The following is a 27,169-nucleotide window of genomic DNA, read 5'->3' as shown; positions in this document are numbered from 1 at the left end:
AACAAAAAGATTACAATATTCTACAATACTTTAATAAGCTACGTACAAAAAATTCTATATTTATCATCTTTTAACCATAAACTATTCGAACCAAAAGGACAAGTGACAATACAAGGAAAGTCAAGAGGTAGCACTCAATATTTATGAGGTCGAAGTTTGGTATGCAATTGGCGTGGTGGGTCGACGCCCGCACCTTGTAGCATAACTGTCTATTTGTTCACTACTCACATGTCAATTTATTAAGTTCTCTATTCTTTTGTTGGATGGTTGACTGTATTTATTACAATTTATTTCCCTAAAAAAATAATTTTGCAATTGTCAAAAAATTTCAAACCATATCCACATCAATTATTATTATTTTCAATGAAAGTCAAGAAGAATATAACGCCATAAAACTTTGTAATAAAATTTATTAAATTATGACATTAAAAATAAATATTGTGTCGACATAAATTTCGTCGTCAATACAAAAGACATCAACGCGCTCACTATTGTCTTACCGTGAAATTTCAGTACTTTTTTTTCAAAGAGTATGTGAGGGACGTAAATATGTTTTATACATGTAAACCGCTAGTTACTTTAAGTAGATTTATTTACATAAATTTTTACTACGTGATATTTGTTTATCAACACAAATATCTTTCCCTTCAAATAAATTTTAATAATTATTTTACTCTTAACAAGACAGCACTAATACAGCTGCCCAACACGTGGTAAGATCCGGGTCAAAGAGGACAAGTTCTTATTTATCGTTCCGGTGGCGACAACTATTTTTTTAAATTTCGACATGCATTATTCATGCTGCGATATCTACTTAATAAATAATTATTAATACAGATGTTGAATGAATATGTATAATTTTGACATTTTATCATTAAACTTTGATGAAGCTCAAGAAATATTCCATACATGTGTGTTTACAAATTATATTCTTTTAAACATTATTGATTTAAAGCTGTGCACGCCTTAGGTTAGGCTATAGTATAATATATATGACATTTCTGCGCGTATGTGTGAAATAAAAATACAGAAATTTCGATTCTCTTCATATTTAAATTATAAAAGTATATTTATACATGCACACATTGACTACAAAAACGCTTCTGTTGAAAAACCGAGTATTTCACTTCCCAATCGTATTGAAAATTTAAACGTTTGATTATTATTAAGATTAAACATTGGAACGGTCTATCCTTCCGTTTGTTTTAATTAGTTAGAGAACAGATTAGCTCATACAAACAAAACGTTAAAATAATAATTTAGAATTGCAAATGCCGACATTATTAAAGCTAAATTAAGTTTTTCAAATTAAATAAAAAAAATGTTTGCATTCAACATTTTTGTTTTACAAACAAAAAAAGCAATATAAAGCTTGATATTTGAAATATATTGATACATAGAAGTTAGTAATTCATTATAGCATACCTAGGCTATTAAATCAGCAGCGAAACTCAAGTTATAGGAATTCGATACTTAGTATTACTTGTGCATATCTGACGCAAGGTTGTCTGAGTCGCTGCATATTTTTACAGCATGATGTTATTTGTTTTCTCTTTTGCTTTGTCTTCTGATCTTATCATTTAAATAAATTCAATTGCCTCTCAGTTACAATAAGAAGCAGGTCATATTGAGGATTCAAAATATATTTTGATGTTGTTATTATATAAAAAATTATTCAATAAAATAACATTTTGTTTTCATCAAAATATTAACACAACTATAAGTATAATATAATGTTGCCTTTCTTTTCTTTGGCAACTAAATTGTAATCAATCTGTTTTGCTTTTTGAATAGTCCACATGCGAGATCGATTAACAATGTGTTGCCTGTAGAACTAGAGATATAATGTAAATTGAACATGCAACTGATCGCATGTGATAGACGAGGCCTCTGCGGCGCATTGCGGCGGCACAGCGGTGGCAAACGCCGCCAGCAAATGAGAAGTTAGATAATAATGCAATAGCTCGGTTTCCTTGTGTTACGTGCTCTACGTTCACGCACACTGCCTGCATCTATTTCTTATTACTAGCACAACTCGGTAAACATTACCCAATTGACTTGTACACAAACAAAAAATATAACAACAAAACACACGCACACAAGCTGTAATAGTAAACGATTTTGTTATAACGCTTGTTTTTTGTTTTTGCAAATTTAAAAATCCAATAAAAAAGTAAAACTGTATAATTTAGAACAAGTTCAATAATAATGCTCACATACTATATGATAGGCATATCGTTGACATTTCCTGATTCACAACTGGCGGTCAAGGAAAACAACAATTCCGTGACCTTTTTGAATTAAAATAATTTCGACAGAGCTATCCGCACAAAGCATCAAATACCATGCATAATGAAACAATTCGGTGTAGTCAGAAGAACTTAGAAAGAGTTGTCCTTGCTGCTTGCTTAAGCGCTGACATTTAGACGCGAGTCAAATGTCACGTGCGCTCACTTCACCTTTGACATTATGACTTCCAAGTGACATTTTAGTTCTAATGATAAAAAAAAACATCGGCAAATATTTAATTATAAATTTGATATGTATATGAACATTTGTGCAATAACTTTGAAAGTTGCTCTTTATCAGGAAGTAGGCAACTAGGAAGAGGTAGAGTTTGTAATTTCCGGTAATAATTCGCATGAACCGGTACTTGGACTTTAAACACCAACTTGATTATGTTGTTTACTTGCGTAGCGGTAGCCGATGGTCATCGATGGCGGAGGCAGGCCGACGACGCGCCCAAGAAAGATGAAAGCCTGGAGCAAGAGCTATGCAAGGACAAGGACGCCGGCGAGTGGTTCCGGCTGATAGCCGGCGAGGGCGACAACTGTCGCGACGTCATCCAGTGCACTGCCTCGGTCAGTGCACAAACATTATTACTTTCATACTTTAACTATTTCATATATGTGTTTTATTTTTTTGTATAGAGTCTAATTAGCTTATGTATAATATAATTAATTTTCGACGATCATATTACATGATATGTCTTCTGACTCTAGTTGAAATCTTCTGCATCTTTAGTTAATTTTATAGAATTTTAAATTTAGGCATTTAAACTTAATTCGCTATAAATATGTATGTCGTGTCGTTTAAACTATTCTGGTTTTATTCAGATTTATATCTTTTGTGCGTCATTCTGTAAACATGAGAATTATAAAGTAAAACTGTTTGAACGTGCAAAGCTTTAATAGGCTTTAATTAAAATATAAGGTAACTTACATTATCCAAAACGCTAAAGAGTTGTTGTATAACAATTTTATAAATTATAAAAATATATATGCTACCGTAAAATCAGTTAGAGCTGCGCACCCTGCGCCAATTCAGTAAGCCAATTATATAGTGAATTTGGATTGAGTAAATTACATATTGATGCTGTTTAACCTTAGTATTTATATTAAATTTTATTTTGAATAGGGTATCCAAGCTATCCGTTGTCCGGCTGGTTTGTTCTTCGACATCGAAAAACAGACTTGTGATTGGAAAGATGCTGTAAAGAATTGTAAAATAAAGAACAAGGAGCGCAAGATTAAGCCGCTTTTGTACACTGAAGAACCTTTATGTCAAGATGGTTTGTTAGCTTGTGGAGATTCCACATGTATTGAACGAGGTCTTTTCTGTAACGGAGAAAAAGACTGTGCTGATGGATCCGATGAAAATTCTTGTGGTAAGTTACATAAACTTTTGTTAATAACGTATTGTAATGTTAGCCTATTTTTATTTATATTTTTCCTCTTAGAAGGTTTATTCCAACTTGTAGTAAATTACGCTGCTGAACTTGAACGCTCAAAAATTACACATAACTTGCTCGGCTTGTTTGACGAATGACCAGCCTGAAATGCCAAATGATTGGCTTAAAATACATTAATTCTCAATGCTAAATCGAAATCCACCTTAAGCAAATAGGTTGCTTATTACATTTACAATTCGTTGAATATTTACTAAACATTCAGTTCTCGAATTCCAAAGGAGGTAATGAAATTAAATTTCTTAAATACCGTTTGCGAGTACTCGCAAGGCAATCGTCGAAATGAATAATATTATTACCCACCTCTATATATGCTTCAACCTCAACCTTATAAAGTTAGTCAGTACGCGTGAAACCAATTTATTTTTCGTTAGTCATACCGTACGATGTGAAACTAAATCGTACTTCACATTGAATAGTAATAATGAACGTGAACAGAAAATAAGTCGAGTTCAAAACGTAAAAGTAAAGCTTTACTTTCCACTTGTGCGTTTTTATAATTCTTATAAAGCAAAGTGAATAAGTACTAAAGTTTGGTACTATATGGTATACTGATTAATTCTTTACCACACAAGGCAACCGCGAAGCTGAACAATCTCTTGAACTAGCGGAGCGAAAGGTTTGTTTTGCAAATAAAACCAGTGAACTTTAAATTAAAGTAGATACAAAATTTTAATATGTTATTTGTAAAATAGCGCTAACTGAATTCTAAGATTTTATTTTGGTAATATCAAAAATGTGTTAAGTCCAAATTTAAACAATACGTTGCGAAATACGTTTAAACTCTTTGACTATCATACATCTAATTTAATAAGGTCATCAATAATTACTTTGAAAACTTTACTTTGTTATTATTTCTAAATTAGTAGACAGTTAGACTAAAATAAATATCGGCGTCGTGTAGTAGTTACAATCAGTGAAAGTAGAAGTTCACAGTTTACAATTTTCCCTCAGGCTATAGACTACTTTAAATACGTAAGCGCCGGTTTCATTATTGCCTCGTAATGACAATTTGCGATGACCTCAGACACGTAAGTAGCAGATAGCGTAGCCCCTAACTAGGTTCATATTATGCAAACCTAAAACGACTTGTGTAATCCTTGGCGCTTTTGCAACGTTTTATATTTCTAGGGCACTAGTTCAATTCGCAGACGTCAAATCATAATTACAAACTTGTTTTCTTTGCAACTTCAAATGTTATGTGTGTAAAGTTCCAATAGACTACAGTATTCATAAAAAAAACTAGCTTATTAAGGCTCCCATTAAGATATGGCTTTGTTTTAGATATTGACAACGACCCTAACAGGGCCCCACCATGTGACTCGTCGCAATGCGTGTTGCCGGACTGCTTCTGTTCTGAGGATGGAACAGTCGTACCTGGAGACCTTCCTCCCAAAGACGTTCCACAAATGATTACCATTACTTTTGATGACGCCATTAACAATAACAATATCGAACTCTACAAAGAAATATTTAATGGCAAACGTAAAAACCCGAACGGTTGTGACATCAAGGCTACATTCTTTGTCTCCCACAAGTATACCAATTACTCCGCCGTACAGGAAACCCATAGAAAGGGTCATGAAATTGCAGTCCACTCCATAACGTAAGGTTTTTAAAATTTAATATTTTAATTATTAAGCTCATAGAACAAAGTTCATCTCAATACTGTACCGAAGAACAAAGAATACCATATTCACGACGACAAACTCATTAAATGTTTATTTGATACTTAATAGGGATTTTTGTCCTTAGGCACAATGACGATGAACGCTTCTGGAGCAACGCTTCCGTAGACGACTGGGGCAAGGAGATGGCCGGTATGCGAGTCATCGTCGAAAAATTCTCGAATGTAACAGACAACAGCGTGGTAGGCGTGCGTGCACCATACCTGCGTGTCGGTGGCAATAACCAGTTCACCATGATGGAAGAACAAGCCTTCTTATATGACAGTACCATTACCGCGCCACTCTCTAACCCTCCGCTGTGGCCTTACACTATGTACTTCCGCATGCCGCATCGTTGTCACGGCAATTTGCAAAGCTGTCCGACCAGAAGTCATGCCGTGTGGGAAATGGTCATGAACGAACTTGATCGCCGTGAAGACCCCAACAACGACGAGTACCTGCCCGGCTGCGCCATGGTCGATTCCTGTTCCAACATCCTTACCGGAGATCAATTCTACAACTTCCTTAATCACAATTTCGACAGGCATTACGACCAAAACAGAGCTCCTTTAGGTTTGTACTTCCATGCTGCTTGGTTAAGAAACAATCCTGAATTTTTAGAAGCCTTCTTGTACTGGATTGATGAAATTCTTCAAAGCCACAACGACGTGTACTTTGTTACGATGACTCAAGTCATTCAATGGATCCAGAACCCTCGCACTATAACCGAAGCAAAGAACTTTGAGCCTTGGAGGGAAAAGTGTGCGGTCGAAGGTATTCCCGCCTGCTGGGTGCCTCACTCCTGCAAGCTCACATCGAAGGAAGTTCCCGGAGAAACCATTAACCTTCAGACGTGCGTTAGGTGCCCTGTCAACTACCCCTGGCTCAACGACCCCACGGGAGACGGCCACTATTAAGCGCCGCGATCTCGCGCCGAGCGCGCTCCAAATTAGTTATATTGTAATTGCAACGGAGGGGTTACACAGACGATACATTCGTACTTGAAAGTAACAAAAATGTAATGTTTTTTGAAGTATTCGATTGTATTAGGGATATGTGGCGATGCAATTAAAGTGTACTTCTGGTACATCAGTAACCCGTCTGTAGTCTAAGTACCTACCTAAATAAATGTAATATAGACTCACATGAATATTTAATAGGTCTGTTTAATACTTTATGTGATTTTTCTACTGTAAGTCTGTTGGATAAAATTAAAAATACAAAACATAAAAATTGAATCGGATTTTATTTTTTTGAACCCTATTAAAATATATCTAACATTATAACAATAATAACTTAAAATTGAACATTTATTAACAAGTATTTAAAATTTGTAATATACATACATGGACCATGTCATTAATGTAAGCATACTCATGTCTAATCTATTATTAAATAAAATATCAATTTGCAACTTGGGCTATTACCAATTCTGACATAACAAACAATGTTTATACTTTTTAAACAAAGATTAAGTATATTATGCTTAGTTAAATGTTCAAACCAATAACATTTCCCAGTCTTGAACTTGTGCGATCGGTAGCTGCTTGCAATAAGATCCATTCATGAGGATTGTTCATCCTTGGAAGTGAATATTTCCATAAATTAAAAATATACTTTCGTATTATGTACTGAAAGATTGGAATTGAAATTAACGTTTAAACGTATATTAACGAAACTTATTAAACGTTTAAATAAATAAATGGTTTTTATGTACTAATTTATCAGTACGCTCATGAACAATAATTACACTTGAAGCTGGTACTGGTAAAAGTATATTTTCACTTCAAATACTTTGTGATATTTCAATGTGGCCTGTATAGAAAATTCTGCTGATGCAAAACACGACTGCCTTTGTTTAGCCTTTAAAAGTTGCTCAACCGCCTCTAGACATGTACTGCTTGTATGCAATGCAAATAAAATCCATAGCTGTTTAAGGATACGTTTACTATACATAAATGTACATGTACTTGAATTGTTTCTTTAAAGTTTAGAGATTGGCAGGAATAATGAAAGTGATTATCATTGAAGCTGTAATCTCCGATAAATGAACAATAGATGTGGGCAGACACCAACGCTTCGACATGTATTGTTGGCTGTAGGTGTTTTGTTGCACATCATCACTTCCAATTACGCATCTGTATAATATTAAAGCGGCCTCAAGCTTTCCAAACTGTTTTGTAACATTCAGTGTCAAATAGATGTAATAATAAGGATGATAATCAATAGTATTGTTAGCAGCTCAAAATAAAGAGAGAGCTAGAGTTTCGTGTGTATATTGAAATCATTAGGTACACAGAGGTGCAGAAAAGTTCAATATCGCTTATAACAGAGAAAGCAGTGAAAGTCCTGTTTCGTCTCGGTCCGCGCACCCCGAGTTTTGTTGAGATGATAATAAGCAATAACGGCGACGGATGCCTTACGTAACTGACAATGGGTACCTAATTGTTTTAGCAGTCAATATAACTAGACAATCATTTTGTAAATATCACACTTAGTACATATAAATATAAATTATTTAATAAAAATGTTTGTAAAATTTTTATTGTTTATCTAAAGAAATTTAGAAATAATCGTAATGTGATTATTATTGTTTAATTAATACTGCCAATGTGCATACGGTCTGCGCTAAATACGCAGTCATCGTGCAATGGCCACCGGATGCCAATATTACTTACTAAGTGTTGTTCCAGTAGATGCAGTCATACATCACATTCCTAATTTATGCGACGGCTAACGCAATTGCGACTATTAAAGCACCTAAAACTATCTTCTTTAAATGTACAAATTGATCAGTTTAAAATCTAGATATAGTCTTGAATGGCATGATAACGAAAAGAATTTAAAAATGCAATCTTTCCTAAAACAAATTAATATATTTTGAATAAAATTTGAAAACAAATGAAGATTCATGGTACATTTTGTTGCTTGTATTTATGGTTCTATTAGTAACTACTACTTATTTGTAATGTTTAAATGTAAAAAAGCTTTTAGATTAAATTCTAACGTTTTTTACTCGTCCATTACCAATGTGGCTGGCCTTTTACACATACATAACGTAGTCACTTGAACTTACATTATCGAGAAGCACACAGAAACATATACATACTACATCTGGTTATAGGTATAGGCATTGTCGCAAGTGAAAGGAAATATCTTGAAGGATCCTTGACTCTTGCGCGCCTACTCGACCGCGCCGCCGCGCGCCGGCGCGTTGTCGCGAGTACCTACTATGCTCGATGCGGCGATTTACCTCAGCGCATCGCAATACCATTTAGCATTTTCTAAACACCTCTTCCTTAACGATAAAAGTGATTCATTGATTATTTAAACAATTTCTTCATCACACACTAAACATCTACGTTTTCGAAAGAGAATTGCAAAAAATAATAATCTAAGCAATTCATGACATTAAAAGAAATGTCATGACTGAATATAACATGAATAGGAGCAATCGTATTAATAATCAAGTCTATGTTTAATCAATTTATTATTCCCAACTAGCAACGGTTGAAGAATATCGGGCAGATTCATAATTAAAAAGAAATACCTGTTTTAGTTTTAACCATCGTTAATTTTGTAAAGGTCAATGAAGTAGCATTTTAATGGAATATTTATTTTTTTCTAGCGATTCTATTTTGAATAAAAAATAAGGTCGTAGAATCTGACATACGATACGGTGAGTAACGAGTCGTCTGTACCGATGGATAAGTAGGTCAAGTATCCGGGTCGAACATGCACGTAACGACTGCATATTGCTAACAAAATAGCAATTGATAGCTTAAATGTTAAATCTTCGGAAATATTACGCAACAAATAACACATCTCGCGAAAGTGTAAATCACTAGACTACCTAAATTATGAAGAGAAACCTGAATTCCAACCACCAGTTCTCCACAAAGATAATTTATTTGCGTAATTCTTCATATGCTAACACTACAAATATTGCTATGAAATCGTAAAAAAATAGTATTTAAGCAAAACTAATATGTACATACCTCCTCATACATATAAGTAGGTGTACATATGTTTTTAGACTACCGAGAAACAGAAAGCTCAAAGCAAGTTAACCCTGGATAACATGACTGATTAAATATTAATAACTAATCTCTAGAGTGTTATAACAAAAAATAAGTTATATGTCAATTTTCGAAACTTTGCGCTCTATATTACCATTTGCATACCAAAGCAATGACCTAAGCATAAAGTCAGGTAGAGCTAGCAGTCAAATGACATTCTCTGTAATCTTTCTGAATTTGTAAGGCAACCTTCTAGTAAAACATTCTTCAGAACTTATAAATCATGCAATCATTTTATACATTAAATATCAATACACCGACAAAACAAAATAATATTATTTTAATTAAGAAATGCCATCAACATCTTCATCAGCTCACTACACATATCTTTGAATTTCTTCAGATTGCATCACGTGGTTTTCATTCACCCTAAGAACGTCGGATAAATGTACGTACATGGCGGGATTCGAACCCAGGACCTGTAGATTACAAGTCAAGTGCCTAACCCCTCAGTCACCGACGCTCTGTTTAAAAAACAACTTTGTTTAAGGAATAGATTTAAAGTGAATAAATTGATTGTTGTATAAATGAATTGAGGGCGGGCAGCGGGCTGGGGTAGGCTCACGGAGATGTCGTCGGCGGCAGCGACGCATACCGGGGACTCCCCTCCCCCGCACGTCTCCAACCAGTGAGGCTCTGAACTCATGCGTTACATAACGCGAGACACCCGGATACGCCGCAAGGCCATCCATCCTCCAAATATAATGTTGTTGCAGTTTTCTCATCATATACCCGTACATCAGTCTACAAATCATTTTTATGTAAATGGTATGCGGACGAACAATATCTTTACTGTTTGAAATATAACTGCATAACTAGTTTGCTCAGTTTGATTTTACACGACGACTAGTTCACGAGTGGACAACTAAATGAATCTGCTAATTAATCAAAATATATTATTTCAATTCACTTTTTGTTCTTGTAATTGCATGTTTCTATTGCACTTCTTTATAACACTTAATTAAAAAAAAATTTTGCTAATAGAGATGTCGCATGTTCGGACTGAGGCATATAATTTGTTTGTCGATTTCTAGGCACTACTCGTAGATATTGATAGATTTATTTTCGAATATTTAAGACTTTAGCGAATAGCGCATTCATACATACTTTCTCCTTTTTACTTACTTCGCATATTGTTAGTGTTTACAAAACAATAAATTGTTGACAACTATAAGGTGTTGTTTTTTAAACTGCATTCAACTCAGTTACAATATTGAATAAGTGAATTGCAAGGTTTTAGAAAAGACGAATTGGTTTTTAGATGGGCAAAAACTTATAATAGTTTTTACAGCTAAATATAAGGTGTTCATGTTTTGTTATTCTCTAAAGTACGCATAGATATCAATTTATAAGATTGAGGTCTTTTACTAATATCATTAGTGTCCATAAAGGAAAGTGTTTCTTTTTGGATTTATCGTACACGGTTTGAGAGCAATAAAATTGTTTCAAATAGTAAGTAAATCTAAAGCTTTTTCTTTTAAGGTTTATTAATGTTTAAGAACAATTCATGATTTCCTAATAAAGATTCGGCAACTAATAAGTACTTAAATAAAATATGCATTTTAAATTAGTGAGAGAAATTCACGAAATGCCGTTGTACCATTACAGAACATAACTTATATTACTTAAGCTACTTATGGTTCTTTCCAAAGAAAAACTTTACTTTTTATACCTAAACCGGTTTCTTGTGCAGTTTAAACGCACAAGGAAAAATCTGTTGAATATATTTGACATGCCTCAAAACAATATAAACATTATGTTAACGTTATGACTAACAATTATCTTGTGTATTTGAAAATTTCAAATAAAAGCACTATGCCTAGCTACACGTTGACTTTTCTCAGTGTTTTATTGAGTTTTAATAAACAATTAAATGAATTACGAAACTAATTAATAACTCTTACTTTTCCTGAAACATAAATTTTTCATTGTTTAAAATATTAAATTTTTAAGTCTAAAGTCTTTTAAGTTCGAAAACAGTTACATATGATATCATAATAAGTAAATTTCACAAGAATAAATTAAACTTTGAAATTTGGTGAAGGTGACTTAGAACGTAAAATTAATTTGCACAAGTCTTCTTCAAACAGCAATTAATTGTCATAGGAATTAATATAAAAACGTTGCAGTAAAAATACTTATTATGTAAATAATCGTAAGTGTCACACTGTGATTTCACAGTCAAATTCTTGGTGGGAAAGAACTATGTAACATTCACTAGTGTGCATGAGAAATGCTTTGTTAAAAATGAAATTGCAAACTATGATTAGTAAGCTAAGTTTATCATTGTTCTTTTAATTTCACCATGCCAAGGACAAAGGTCTGTTTCAAAACATAAGTCTGCCAGAACCTACTTCCTCACGTCTTTTTTATAAAAATGTCCTTGTGATACTTTACGCGTATTCTCTGTTTACCAACGCTATCTAGTAAAAAAATATACATAGCTATCTCATCAATAACTACTTCAAATAAAATACAAAATAGTCTATTAAATGTTCGTAATTGAAAAATGTCATCACTATGTAACAGGACTTCAACTTGCTGATATTGGCAGATTAAAGATCTTTGTTGTATTTATAAGTTTGAGATTCGAATTCAAAAGTAATGTTAATAATTAAATACCAAAAGGCTTATTGACCGACTAAATTAAAAATAAATATATTTTAATAAGTTAATATATTTAGAAAATCTTTGAATAAGTTAGTAACTAGTTGGATATTTAAGCGACACAAGTCACCTTTACACGGCTGATAACTTTTATGTCCATATACTTCATTATACTGGTTTTTAAAACTTTTGATTTCTATAATTTATTTAAACACATGAACATAATTTGAATACAGGTTTTCTCCAAATATTTATTGCACATCAAACTTAACACGTGTACTTTATCTTTTAGGTCACTTATGTAGTACATATGCAAAGCTTCTAAGCACTGTTTACAAGGGAAAATGTGTAATTATTTTAGCAAAACTTTTAGAATTTAAATTAAGTCTACATGAAACAACATAAAACCTGTCCTTCTCGTTTTTAATTTGATGTCCTTCTATCTCATCTTTAGTAAACTAATTATGTAAATCAAGATTACAGTTTCGGAGCTTCTTACCATCTTTTCGCGACATTGACATAAATTTATAAAACGAGTTTAAATAACAATCGAAAGTGATGCCGGCAAAAATAATTTAAATCATTTAAGACTATAGGACATTTGTATTTTTATAAAAATATATAACTGAGAATAGATAAATCCTTTCACTCTTCTGTCAACTTATATTAACGAAGTAATTTAAAGATACAAGCAATTTATAAATTTCTAATTTTAGAAAAAGTTAATATAAAGGTAAATTAAAAAAAAGGTAAAGTAGACATTACTACATGTACATTAAATGCAATGGAAAAAATATAGCATATTAAGAAGTATATAGTCTAGATCAGTATAAAAGACATCAACGACATAAAAAAAAATTGTTTTACATTCAAATCATTAAACACGTATACTACTTACTTAAATTGAATGTGATATATTGATCTAATCCTTAATGCGCTGTAGGTATTTTATTTAATACAACTATACATTTTGAAATCCAACAAAACGTGTCATACATCGACAATTCATTGGTTTATTTGCTCCGCAGCACAAGTAAGAGACGAAATGCCATTTTTTTAAATGGCATTAAAAGTGAAACCTATTAAATAGACTGAATTTTATACCATGATTAGTTAAAAGCATATTCATATTTCCCTAGATCGGCTCCAGTAACGTCATCATGTGCTTATTAAAAGCTGCGTCGATGGTGTAATGATTTATACGTGCGGGAGGTATAGTGCGCATAAGACGGGTGTATTATCGTCGTTCTGGCGTCTACGACTGGGCCGCTTATATAAATAGGTGAAGAGGGGCAGCAGACACCTCTTGCACTTTCTTGTGGAGCGCGACGCAGCGGCCAGTCCTTACCGAGCACCATGGCTCGACGCGCGTACATCTGTCTCGGTCTTTTATTATTCACCTACTCCGGTAAGTAACCACAATTCGTGTTTTTTTTTATTCAGTACACCGAAAATAAATAAAAATACAATTTTATTTTAAATCCATACAATTATTATTTTAATTTATACATTATTAAGTCTAAAAAAAATTGTTTTTAAAAATTCATATTTTTTAATTGAAACATTTTTTTAAAACACATCTTAATTATATTGATTGAAGTCATTTTTACTAAATTTTTAACGTGTTTTATTTGTAAGATTTGTGAGATATGCTTTATTTTAATTCGAAAGCTTTTGTATGAATCAGTAGTCGGCTAACAAATGCGAGTTATAAGCGCCAAAGAAATAACACCGGTTACTTACGTGGCCGACTCTGACCTCGATTTCTTTTAACGTTTAACTTTCAATGCCGTCATCGATTCAATCGCAAAATACACAAGTTAAAAACAAATTCCACTTTTGTTATTTTAAATAAACGGTATATTTCAATTAAAAGGAATGCAGTATTTTGTTATTTATTTCTATATTAGACTAATTTATTTTTGTCATATAGATCTAGAGGTAAAATTAATTAAACTCTGTCAACATACTTAACGCTCAAGTTGGCCCGCCCCGAAGTGTACATTCTGGCAGCTTCGTGTGCTAATCGACTCTTACGTTAGGCGACGTTACCCAATAAGAGTGTTCACTCGCTAATTTATGCTTTATTACTAAAGAATAGGCTACGTACGATGCAGTTTTTGCAACAATTTCGCATGAGTTCACAGGTCTTTCATTCTCATGCAATAGATTTTAAAAGGTGATTGTTGTTGCAGTGAGCGGCGAAATACGTGTGAAGCGGCAAGATGAAGACTCCGGTGGTGATGAAGTAAATCCTGAACAACTCTGTGACGGTCGCCCGGCCGATGAATACTTCCGGCTTACCACCGAAGGTGATTGCCGTGATGTCGTCAGGTAAGATTCAAACATATCTAACGCTAAGAAAAATGTAACAAAGTACATTTTCGTTTATACACAAGCTAAATATACTATAGTATGCTATAATTATACGAATTCGTAGTACATTATTATGCTGGCGACGATTGGTAAGTACTGCTCCAGTAGCAATGTCAAATGCCGTTCTCTAATCTTTAATTTATTTATAGGTGCCAACAATGCATATCGTTTAGTATGCAAGAACTTGATATTCAAGCCAGTGAACGGAACAGTCCACAGTCTATGTCGTGCCTTGAATATTAGTCATGTCTGGGCTTTGACTGATCGAACGAGGCAAAATCGTACCTTTACTTTATCAAGTTTTATTGAAAAGTTTAACACTAATTTGTAAAAACAATTTTAGCGTTAAACATTATGCATATAGATATATATGTTATTTTAATTTTGTACATTTTTTAAAAGTTCAAGGTTTCGTTCTAGGCTGTAGCAATCTATTGGAACCGAAAGCAAGCATTTACATTTAACTAAGACCGTATCTTTGTCTCGACGCTTGTTACCAAAAATATTGTAAAGCCACACATAATACATGTATTTAGGTATGGTCTTAGCGTATCGATAGATATTATCGAATATTAAAGTAAATACTTTGTATGCAGTATACAAGTACGTTTTATCGCTCATCAAGTCGACCCGTCACCTCACTAGAAAACAGGTCTTTATATAACTAGATATTCATTTCTGGTGGTGGGAGACGACAAGCGGTATTTATGTTTGAACTTTGTCCATTTTAACCGACACCAAATTACCAACTCGCCTAAAGCATTATACGAATGACCAAAACATATTTGTATGTCATTGCTTATTCTAAAGACTGTAAAGTCTATTATTCCGAATTATTTTATGTAAGTATGCTATTCTTCAAGATAATAGTAACTATTACAGTATAATAAATGATTTCGATGGTATAATTTTAGCTTTTCATAAATAATACGATACTTGCAATCGATTAATCCATCAAAATGATCATAAAAGTTAAGAGTATAATTTTATTACTTTGAGCTGAAGATATGGCTGTGTACAGGTGCGACAAAGGTGCTGAAAATGGTGTCACCAGACTCGCTTCAGTGCGGTGTCCTATCGGCCTAGCCTTCGATATCGACCGCCAGACCTGTGATTGGAAATCACATGTTAAGAATTGCGATAAACTAGAAAGTAAGTTGTACATGATCAAGGAAGCGGTTGTGCGAAGGGCTAGCTTCCGTCTTCGCAGTAATGAAACGCGCATAGTTCCGGAAACCATGAGTTAGCCTCGAGTACGTCCGCTTCCTTTTATTTTATAGTAAATTTAATGTGTCATTTCTTATTAACGCAGGTGCACTAGGTCAGGTCTTAAACAGATCACTTGCCCGTCCGGCCTGGCATTCGATCTCGATAAACAAACCTGCGATTGGAAGGGTAAAGTGAACAACTGTGACAAAGTCGAGAGTAAGTTCCGATAAAGAAGCTATTCGCGAGTAGCGAGCAACCGGGCTTGGGTGAAGGGGCCGCGTCGCACTGTAGATTTGGTGTATTGCATGAGGCCCCGTGTCGGCGTCGGCGGCGCGGGCAGAAGGGATCGGCCCGCGATACCACCGACCCACTAGTTACGCATTAACATTTCTTCATACGCTTGAGTTATTTCTTACTGATGTAATTACCGTGAAACTATATAACATGGCACGAAATTACAAATAAAATGTCAAACTATTACGTTATAGTATACGACAATAATAGATATAAACATACAAATGTTAAAACTTATCACAGTATAACTCAAGTTGTCACTATTATTACTGATAAAGCAAAGTTGTAAATTTGAAATGAAGATATGTTGATGTTATTTGTTCCACTTGAGAGAACAAGTGGAACTAAACACTCGCGCTATAAATAAAACTTCATAACAACAACAAACAGTCTTTACACTATGCAGATACAAACACTGAAAAGAATTCTTTTTCATTAACCTAAAATTTAATAATTCTATAACACTTTCTAAACGCTGACGTACGCCAATGCTTCACTTAACTTCACTTAGCACATATTCGGCAATTGGTTTGTCACTACTAACTTTCTATATTTCACTGAGGTATAAATAACATTTAGATTTGTATATATACTTAATAGAAAAATTAATCTTAAATCATATGTAAATACACAGCTTTTTAACTAACAATAATAACGTGGCAAGACTTAAAGCTTAGAGACATTAATTTCATTTCTTAGAACTTCTTTACTTAGATCCATTAAGTATTTAATTCGTATTATGTTTCCGTGGCAAAGGTTGCAGACATGTAATTAACAAAATCGAAAATGATGAATAAAATGCGTATGCAACCTTTTCACGTAATATTTATACATTAAGTAAAACTTTATTATGAATAAGTTATCGTTGTGAAGTGTAATTTATTCATAATAAGTATCCTAGTCACTATCGTATATTCATAGATTCTAAATCTTTATTCTATCAAGTTTTTTAACTTTTTAGCTACCCATCACATACTATTATGAGTATCTATCTGAGCACTGGTCATTTTCATTTCTTTCCATAAAGTAATACAAGATTTATCTTAGATTGTTTTAATCTCTCCTGTAACTAATCAAACTCATGGAACTTGGCTATACTTTTAAAATATGTATCAGCTAAGTACTTCTTCTACATACTCTTTCTATTAATTTTTCTGTGAATTTAACTCGGTCATCTTGTCACGCTTCGCTGTCTCTTTTCATTCTTTTTCCTAAAATGAATCCCTTTAAACACGTCGTCACACGTCCCTTTAAACATAGAAGCAAAATTACACAGACGAAGCCAAAACCGTTTAAGACCTGCGTTTTCTTTATGTACAATTTTAATCTAGATAGGACTTTCTGTCTGTTTTTACAAATTTATTTATTGTACCTTATGTTTCGCAGAGCCGAGAAAAGTTCTCCCAATACTGAAGACGGATGAGCCTATTTGTCCTGAAGGAAATCTGGCTTGTGGAAGTGGCGATTGTATCGAAAAAGCGTTGTTCTGTAACGGAAAACCCGACTGTAAAGATGAGTCTGATGAAAATGCTTGCAGTGAGTTGTTTTTATCCGTTACTTCAATTGCGTATAATATTTCAAATAAAAATAATAGTTCATATTTAAAATTTAATAAACATTTTACAGCTGTCGATGTGGACCCGAACAGAGCGCCTGACTGCGACACTAACCAGTGTACACTCCCGGACTGTTTCTGCTCTGCTGACGGTACCCGCATTCCAGGTGGCATCGAACCCAATCAAGTACCACAAATGATAACGATCACCTTCAACGGTGCCGTCAACGTTGATAACATCGATCTTTATGAACAAATTTTCAACGGAAACCGCCACAACCCTAACGGTTGCCAAGTTCGCGGCACCTTCTTTATCTCCCACAAATATACCAACTACGCTGCAGTTCAAGAATTGCATCGCAAGGGTCACGAAATTGCCGTTTTCTCGATAACTCACAAAGACGATCCTCTGTACTGGTCGGGTGGCAGCTATGATGATTGGCTCGCCGAAATGGCTGGCGCTCGTTTAATCGCTGAACGTTTTGCTAACATAACGGATGCCTCAATTATTGGTGTTCGTGCACCATATTTACGCGTCGGTGGAAACAAGCAATTTGAAATGATGGCCGACCAATACTTCGTCTATGATGCTTCAATTACCGCTCCTTTGGGTCGTGTACCAATTTGGCCTTACACTTTGTACTTCCGAATGCCGCACAAATGCAACGGAAACGCTCACAATTGTCCATCGAGAAGCCATCCAGTCTGGGAAATGGTAATGAATGAGTTGGACAGAAGAGATGATCCCACATTTGATGAATCTCTGCCCGGTTGTCACGTGGTAGACTCCTGTTCTAACATCCAAACCGGTGAACAGTTTGCTCGCCTCCTCCGTCAAAACTTCAACCGTCATTACACAACCAACCGCGCACCTCTCGGTCTTCACTTCCACGCTTCATGGCTTAAATCCAAGAAAGAATTCAGAGACGAGCTTATTAAATTCATTGAAGAAATGTTGGAAAAGAACGATGTCTACTTCACTTCTTTAATTCAAGTGATTCAATGGATGCAAAATCCGACAGAACTGTCTTCACTCCGTGACTTCCAGGAATGGAAACAAGACAAATGTGATGTTAAGGGACAACCTTTCTGCTCTTTGCCGAACGCGTGTCCTTTGACTACTCGAGAGTTACCAGGAGAGACACTGCGCCTGTTCACCTGCATGGAATGTCCAAACAACTACCCATGGATTTTGGACCCTACAGGGGAGGGATTCAGCGCAAAGAAGTGATCTCTTTAAGTTAAATAAAAAGACTGTACACATGTAAATAATACTCAATATTAATGTTAATAAATACAATTTATCGTGAACATAAATAGGGCGGCCGATATCAACTTCAGGTACACGATTGTTATAATTATTTAGTGCTTCAAGTTATTTACTACTTACTGTTGCCTTTTAGTTGATGTTTGAGGTTGATGTCGTGAATATATGACGAATGAAACGCCTTACCTCCTCTACAAATATGGGTAAACTTTATGTGTCACTTAATTTAGGTTGTTACAAACGTATGGACAATAAAAGTTAAATTGGAAGCAATTGGTTTCATTTCCCCGTAGTAATATAATTCAAAAGGAGATAATTTCTTTTTGAGTAAAAAGGATACTATTTTTCTTTCGGATTGAGACTCAATACAACATTGTGGAGTAGTATAAAGAAATATTATATCGATGTTTTCCAATAGTCCTTTATTCCAGTAGTAATATTTTTGGAACCACTTTAAACGTAATAGGTAAACTAACAATAGGATAAAATTGTTTGTCATGTATTAAACCTCAATATAATTATAAACCCTATCCCGAAACTTTTATGATATGAAAACAATTACAATTAAAACGCCCTTGGCCGTCTCTCAAGATGACCATTAATGAATTATTCTGAGCCATATCTCGCTGGGACGCCTTAGCAGCGTTGCCAACAGCAAATCCTTGGCTTCCTATGGTGACGTACGTAAGACACCAAACTAGTCGCCTGAACTAATGTAAAGAAAAAAAAATCAGCTAGATTTCATCACCAAAATAGTTAACGCGCTCGTCATCCTTTATCGTAGTAGCTTACAAGTCGCAAGTAAAGAAAAAGAAACTTAGGGTACATCTCTTCATTAAATACGACATGATGATGAAAGAATCATTTATTTAATTTTTCCCACTTATGCATGTTCAATAAAATCTAATTTTACTTTGGGTTCTTAAACTGGTAGGTTTCATTTTTTTATATCATAAGATGGCAAACGAGCGATCAGCCACCTGAAATCGCTGAAATAGCGAAGTGACCGTTGCCCATAGACATACGCAATTGCATATGCGTTGCCCACCTTTATTCGATGGAGGAGAGGATGCAGAGAAAGAAAATATTTTCTCTTTCCATGCATTCACTAATCCGGAAAGTCAACTTCCACTTCCCAACCCTACCTCATAGGAAAAAGGGTGGGAAGGTAAAGAGGACTAAATTAGGCCTCCGGGACGCACACTCATCAGACGAAACGCGGAATTGCTTCCACTTCACGCCTATCTTCTGTGTGGTCGTGGTATTTCACCGGGCAAGCCGGGCCAATTCGTGCGAAGATGTTAAAGCGGGCTCTACCACTGTTAAATTCATTTAAACTACATAGACCTATAATTTCCTAATTGGTTATTATGAAAATCTCTCATCGAACGTAAATAATCTTACTAATATTATACATATATACGAAAGTTTGAAGGTATGAATGTTTGCTAGAAGGTATGTCCAGAACACTTGAACGGATCTTGGTGAAATTTGGCATAGCTAGTATCTATACCACATAGTCTAGAACACATAGATACTAAATTTTTTGGATACAGTGCGGACGTAGTCACCAGTGATAGCTAGTTTAGAAATAAACTTAATGTTACAGGTTTCTTTAGTCTGTCTGCATGTCTGGGTCTGATTTAGTATTGATCATGTAACTTCATAACACTTCATAAAATATAAATATAAGGTTAAAACTTTAGATTTTTTTTAATTAAACACTATTAATTGTCGTTTGTCTTTATACTATTAGTATAAATATATTCCATGTAAATGTAAACAAGTTCAGGTATATATAAAAATTCTGAGTTTTAGTTTCGAGACGAAAATGAACGATGGAATAGAATATGACGTGTTTTCATAAATGTCAACTGTCACATTGTCTTTCAAATGAAGTGTTTTGAAAATTTGAATTTATTTATTATACTAGAAATAGATAATAGATATCACTTACATCCTTATAATGTCGTCTCATTTAATGAATAAATTTAAACAATTCGATGCCTATGCAAAAACTTTAGAAGACTTCAAAGTAAAAACAGCTACAGGAGCAACAAGTAACTCAATTTTTATATCAATTTCTATTTTTTATTTTTTGTATAATAATTAAAGTTAAATTGTTTCAGTTACTGTTGCTGGTGTGATTATTATGGTTTTATTATTTTTGTCTGAATTATATACATATATGTCTCCAAATATATCAGAAGAATTATTTGTAGATACATCCAGGGGACATAAATTAAGAATAAATTTTGATATTATTGTACCGAGTATATCATGTAGTTGTAAGTAAAACAAGATTTATTTTCTATAGTAAATCTGAAACCTTGCTATTTCTATATTTTTACATAAATTTTTAAAATAAAAGAACAATCTATATATAAGTAGACATACTCAATATAATATTTAAGAAGAAATAGAGGGAAAACATACTTATCTTATTATACATGTTGGCATACTTACATTTTTCCTCCAGATTTAGTATTGGATGCAATGGATTCTTCTGGTGAACAGCATCTTCAAATGGATCATAATATTCACAAAAGAAGATTAGACTTGGATGGAAATCCAATAGAAGAACCTAAAAAAGAAGAAATTGCAATTTCTTCCACAGTATGTACTGGAAACATTATAGTTTATCTATTTCAAACTACAATTACATTAATATTTTTTATAATTGTTCTACAGGTCAAACAAAACACATCTGAACTAGCAACAGTAACATGTGGAAGTTGCTATGGGGCTGCCTTTAATGATTCTCAGTAAGTGCAATCTCTAACCTCACATAAATATTTATGGTTTGATAAAAATATGGTATAATGGGAAGGTACCCAAAGGACTGACAAAGTACATAAAATATTGTGTTATGGGTGGTAAAAGTTGCAGGTGATAAAGAGTGACAGTTTTACTGAATTGAGTGTATATGTTGATCTTTACTAAACAACCAAAACTTGAAGTTCTGTTCTACCTAAGTATGTACCCATGTTTATAAGTCCTATTTATTATGACTTGGGTTTAGAAGTATTTTTAAATATTTTGCTGTAGTTATTCATTTTTCTTTTACATTTTTTTAGGATTCCATACCTCGAAAGGTTATAAACGGAACCTTATAGGATCACTTTGTTGTCCCGCCGTCTGTCTGTCAAGATCCTTTTGTTAATTAATGGCAAAACAATTAATTTCTCACCGGCCATAAAAATTATAAAACCATAGTTTATAAAACTTTGTTTGTCAACCCCATGTGAGTGGGATGGCAGATTTTTTTAAATTATGTTTTTATCACATAGGTTTGCTCATGTGAACCTGCAATTGATAGTGTTTGTAGAGGATAATCATGATTATGGTGAGCAATTTTGTAATGCCATAGTAAAAATACATCTCCCAGCTAATCTTTCTCATTTAGGTGTTGCAATACATGTGAAGATGTAAAAGAAGCATACAGAATCAGAAGATGGGCATTACCAGATTTGGCAACTATTGTACAATGCAAAGATGATGAGTCTTTAGAAAAGGCCAATTTAGCCCTTAAAGAAGGTTGTCAAATATATGGTTATATGGAAGTTAATCGAGTAAGTTTATGACAACCATTCTTAACAATTAATATTTATGAAGTGCATGTGACATTCTAGGCATTTTAGTAATTTTTTAGGGATATACAGATATGTAGACAGAATAAAAAATCTTAAATATCCAGTTTTTTTTGTAGTAAAGTGGTATATAAGCAAGATGCCCCTGATAAATTATACTTTTGAAATAGAACAATGGTTGCAACAAATGGATCTGCTCACTGGGAAGGGGATGAGCTCAAGATTCAGACCTCAAGTCTTTTAGTATAACATTTCTCCCCTATTAAAATTATGATTGTCAATTATGGATCAAATATCTGATAACCTTTTATGATAAACATTCATAATGGATCCCATTTGTAGGTTGGTGGAAGTTTTCACATAGCTCCAGGAAAAAGTTTTACAATTAATCATGTCCATGTACATGATGTGCAACCATATTCTTCATCTGCATTTAATACAACACATATAATACAACATCTTTCTTTTGGAAGTGATATAAAAAGTGCTAATACTGCACCTTTAGATGGAGTTAAGGGAATAGCCAAAGAAGGTATGTTAAAGTTTTAACAGTGTATTTGAGCAGCAATCAGTTCATCTTTATAAAATTCAATTACATTTCTATAAGAAAAGTATGCAAGTATTCTGTAATATAACGTAATATAATAAATAAACACCAGGAAAAGTAAATTAATACTTAATGTTTATTATTAATAGGACTACAAATTTGTGAAAATAAACTAAAATACATGTCAATCTAACAAAGTAAGGATATTATCACTTTTGCAGGAAATTCACACTTATTGCATTTTTTTTTGCAAAATTTGTGGCAAATTTTCATCTGAAGCCTATAGATAATTTTCCTTAATCATTGAACCATTATAACTATTTTTATATGCATTTCTTATTTATTAACATAAATTTAATAACATCACTTTATACTTGATATTATTTAGACCATTCTAACAAATAAATTTTTACAAACATTTGTTATTTATATAAATGCACTTTTGAGTAAATTATTATTTTGAAGTCTTAAGTAGAAAAGCGGAAGAAGTTTATGCCAACACATTTCATTTCTGTTTGGACTCAAGACAAACATTAAACTCTTGCTGAGGTATTAATCAAATTTTAATGTAAAAACTACTATACTGTCATCATATGAACCCCGATTTTAATTATGTCTGAAATGTTCTAAACAATTCCACCAAATGCCTTTTAAGAAAATCAATTTTATGCTACTACACATTTTATTACGATATATACAAATTCTTTTAATCTTAAACATCCTCATTAACAGCGAATTCCAGTTCCAATTGCCATAAAAGTACCAAATGTTCCTCCACCTTGGAGCATTACTTTTCCGACAGAATGTACCAATTCCCTTCCTCTCGCTCCGTATCTGTAATTTTAAAAAGTTAATCGTTTCTATGAGATTAATAGTATGATGGAATCTGGACTTATGTAATTTATAATATACATTAACCTCAAAGCTGTAAAACCTCCAAATAAACCGCCACTAGCCATGCCTACACAAAACCCAATCATGAAACCCATTTTCATTTTATCGAAACACGAAGGGCCTTGACTTTGGTAGACTCCACCAGGTACAGGCATTGTTAAATATTAATTCCCTTTCGTCTTTATGAAAAAGAAAAATCGTTCGGTATTTATTTTTTATGTGACAGCTCTAAATTCCTATATGTCACATTCATTCAACACAGATTAAAAATGCGATCAAATAGAAAAATCGATTAGTAGTAATCGACTAACAAAATCGATTTGGTTCTTTATTTTCATAAATACAATGCCTCCAAAGTGAAAACATTTTACTTGATTACTACACTGTGATAAATTGAATAATGCAATATTTGTTAGGTATTATTATGGATAAGCAGTATAAGAAGATAGGAGGAAAAGCAGCTGCAACAGTTAAACTAAGTCATCATTTCTAATATACTACCTTACAGTAGACTCAACTTCAAATTGAAGCCGTGTTTGCTATTTATCTGACTGGTAGATATAACTTCCTTCATAAAAGCACGACCTTTAGTAATGAAGTCTGCGAAGAAGATATAACTATTTTTAATTTACATAAGATAAATATATCAGAATCGAATTTTCTAAAGAAATTCACATTTAAATTCTTAATCTTAAAGTGAATGGCAATATCTATTTTTGCATATCATACATTTTTCAGGTGCTGTAATGTTCCAGTACTATATTAAAATAGTTCCTACAATGTATGTAAAGCTAGACAAGACTGTGCTACATACTAACCAGTTTTCAGTAACTAGACATCAAAAGTCAGTATCTAACATTAATTCAGAATCTGGAATGCCAGGAGCCTTTTTTAGCTATGAGTTATCGCCTCTTATGGTGAAGTACACGGAAAAAGAAAGGTATAATAAGTTATAAATAACCTGTTCATGAAATTTTATATAAACAAACTACTTCAAGCATGGTACAATAAAGATTCCTTTTTATTGTGTTACCATGCTTAAAGTAATTTGTAAAGTGTTAAGAAATTTCAAAAAAATCCGAATATAAATAAAACAATGGCAAAAGGTGAGAGGTCCAAAAAATTATGGACATACAACTTAGAAAATCAGAGTGCCCAAAACAGATTTGACAAAATGGCCTGCATGAATCATGTTTGAAGCATGTATGTACTTCTCTTGTATATGCAAAATATCTGTTCTTATAAACGGCGACACGAGAATAAGAAAACCATACTCTATAAAGATTATAATTTTTTATTTATGCTAGTAAAAAAACTAATCATATATGTTTCCACAGGTCCATCGGACACTTTGCAACTAATATCTGTGCAATAATTGGAGGAGTATTTACTGTTGCTGGTATTTTAGACACACTTTTGTACCATTCCCTAAATGCTTTCCATAATAAAATAGTATTGGGTAAAGCTGGATAGCATAAGTTCACATAGTCTTTAAAAACATGTTAAAATCATCAACATGACACTTCGCATACTTCTTACAAAATTCTATATCTGTAAGTTCAACTAAAGCATTTATTGGAACAAAATTTTCAATAGTCGGATTGTATTGAGCTCTACCCAATTTCTCTAAAAATGTATGTCTTTGTTTTACTTTGAAATTTCTACACAATAATATATGTGGAAACTGTAAGATTGTTTTATGTGGTATTTTTATCACATTATGAATATAGTTGAATCTCTCCAATAAAGTTTTTTGATCTGAAAAAGGAAAATTATAATAAATTATTCAAATTTATTGTTGGCAAGATGTTAAGATCCAGATAAAATATTACAATTTGCTGATAAACTATGCTCAAATTTGAATGTTCAAAGTAATCAAAGAAAATGTAAATGTAGACATATGACATTTCAGGTAATCTTTTTTTCTTATGAACACAAAATTTGTGCATGGTTTATAACATACAACCAGATGTGTAAAGTGGTTGGTTTTTTTTTAAATTACAGAATTAGTAAAAGTTATCCTACATGTTGCACTAAATATTGTTTATTAGAACATTTGTTTTTTAAAGAAATATAAACAACTTACTCATCATCCACAGCCTTGGTTTGTCTAATATTAACTGTTTAATCTCATCATCCTCAAAACCCATTTCTTCTTTAATCACAAAAGAATTTGTTTGTATATGATGAAGATTATAAGTTATTAGTCTGGGTTGTTTTGTTGCTAAAAGTCTCACTTCATTTCCACTTAACTCAAATTTTTCTTGATAAAATCCTAAGCGTCTGTCAATCCTTATTGTGCTGGAAAAGTTGATAGGTTATATAGTGCATATGGACGAAAAGGACATGAACAATACTAAACTATTTATTCATAAGCAGCTTTAAAATATGTAAAACAGTATTACCTAAACATCAGCCAAAAAGGATTGTTGGTAATTATTCTACTTATTTCATGTTGCTTAAATTGCTTTGATTTTAAATAATTCACTCTCACTTCAAGGTGTTCTACATCTTCACAAAGTATTAAAGGGTTTTTTGTTAAAAAATTACCAATATCATCTGCATTTACAAAATCTTTAATAAATATAAGGCCCCTCTTAATATCTTTTTCGAAATCCAACTTAAGGATTTTTTCAGCAATGGAAGGCTTCTTCTCTATTTTGCTAAGATTGACGTTTAAATAAACTAAATTTTGCAATGTCTCTGAACTGTTAACATAAGCTGCTAAATTAAATGATTCGGGAAAATATGGAGTTATAGTCGACAAGTCCTCTGATGTGTATTCTAAGGCATCGTTTTCTTTTTTTTCGTTTAAATTAACAACAGCGAAATTAAAATAGCTTTTTGTTAAATAAAGGTGCCTAACATTACAAATTCGTTTAACAATAAAGAATGATTTATGAAGCAGATTCAAATTCATTGTATTAAGTAATTTTAGCACATAACAATCTAATATTTTTACTTTAACGCACAAATTAATAAAATGAGTTCACTTATTATAAGTACATAATATACCAAAATTAAAGCACAATAAAAGTGATTTTGGTGATTTTTTGATTTTTATTTTGCATTTTAACACTTGACAAATTATCATTGATAACCAGAGTAAATAAAATCAAAAGACATGTGTCGCAGCAATCCATTAGCAGAGTAAATAACATAGGTATTGTGCAAGTACAGCAAAGAGTATATAAAATATGAAGTACAGTGTACAACAGTTGTGTTTTATTTTATTGTTTTTCTCTTTTTTTAACTTAGCTAGAATTTGTAATTGTTGCTTTTGCTTTGTATGAACCATGTGTCTAAATAAAAAAGTTATTATTATTACAACAACCT

At 32.9% G+C, this 27,169-nt stretch overlaps 4 protein-coding genes across 5 annotated transcripts in view; 3 read left to right on the top strand and 1 right to left on the bottom strand.

Annotated features, from left to right (window-relative positions):
- serp (chitin deacetylase-like protein serp) overlaps positions 1 to 6,653 on the top strand; it is an 8,604-nt gene extending 1,951 nt beyond the window's left edge. Inside the window, 4 exon segments of the mRNA NM_001311931.1 lie at positions 2,698 to 2,861; positions 3,418 to 3,667; positions 5,033 to 5,354; positions 5,504 to 6,653. Coding sequence (NP_001298860.1) covers positions 2,698 to 2,861; positions 3,418 to 3,667; positions 5,033 to 5,354; positions 5,504 to 6,332 — 1,565 coding nt within the window. The 3' untranslated portion in view covers positions 6,333 to 6,653.
- Positions 6,654 to 13,286: 6,633 nt separating this feature from the next.
- Positions 13,287 to 19,071, top strand: verm (LDLa and CE4_CDA_like_1 domain-containing protein vermiform). Of its 2 annotated transcripts, none has more exons than XM_013325788.1 (5): positions 13,287 to 13,509; positions 14,297 to 14,435; positions 15,499 to 15,629; positions 17,367 to 17,516; positions 17,607 to 19,071. In XM_013325788.1, the coding sequence occupies exons 1-5, from the start codon at positions 13,458 to 13,460 to the stop codon at positions 18,764 to 18,766; spliced, it is 1,632 nt and encodes a 543-aa protein (XP_013181242.1). In that variant the 5' UTR covers positions 13,287 to 13,457; the 3' UTR covers positions 18,767 to 19,071.
- A 1,606-nt stretch (positions 19,072 to 20,677) lies between these two features.
- On the top strand, positions 20,678 to 25,470 carry LOC106127578 (endoplasmic reticulum-Golgi intermediate compartment protein 3). Its single transcript, XM_013325693.1, has 8 exons — positions 20,678 to 20,862; positions 20,932 to 21,090; positions 21,282 to 21,418; positions 21,494 to 21,567; positions 22,209 to 22,374; positions 22,735 to 22,924; positions 24,572 to 24,773; positions 25,171 to 25,470. The coding sequence occupies exons 1-8, from the start codon at positions 20,769 to 20,771 to the stop codon at positions 25,304 to 25,306; spliced, it is 1,158 nt and encodes a 385-aa protein (XP_013181147.1). The 5' UTR covers positions 20,678 to 20,768; the 3' UTR covers positions 25,307 to 25,470.
- mTerf3 (mitochondrial transcription termination factor 3) lies at positions 25,295 to 26,938 on the bottom strand. Its single transcript, XM_013325694.1, has 3 exons — positions 26,239 to 26,938; positions 25,920 to 26,134; positions 25,295 to 25,591 (listed from the first exon to the last, which is right to left on the bottom strand). Exons 1-3 carry the CDS (start codon positions 26,751 to 26,753, stop codon positions 25,314 to 25,316), a joined length of 1,008 nt encoding a protein of 335 aa, XP_013181148.1. The 5' UTR covers positions 26,754 to 26,938; the 3' UTR covers positions 25,295 to 25,313.
- Between the last annotated feature and the right edge of the window lie 231 nt (positions 26,939 to 27,169).

This window comes from Papilio xuthus, unplaced genomic scaffold (assembly GCF_000836235.2).
Source record: "Papilio xuthus unplaced genomic scaffold, Pxut_1.1 DF824655.1, whole genome shotgun sequence".
Taxonomy (NCBI): domain Eukaryota; kingdom Metazoa; phylum Arthropoda; class Insecta; order Lepidoptera; family Papilionidae; genus Papilio; species Papilio xuthus.
The sequence above is the reverse complement of the archived record's forward strand: the minus strand, read 5'-3'. Positions and strand labels throughout refer to the sequence as shown.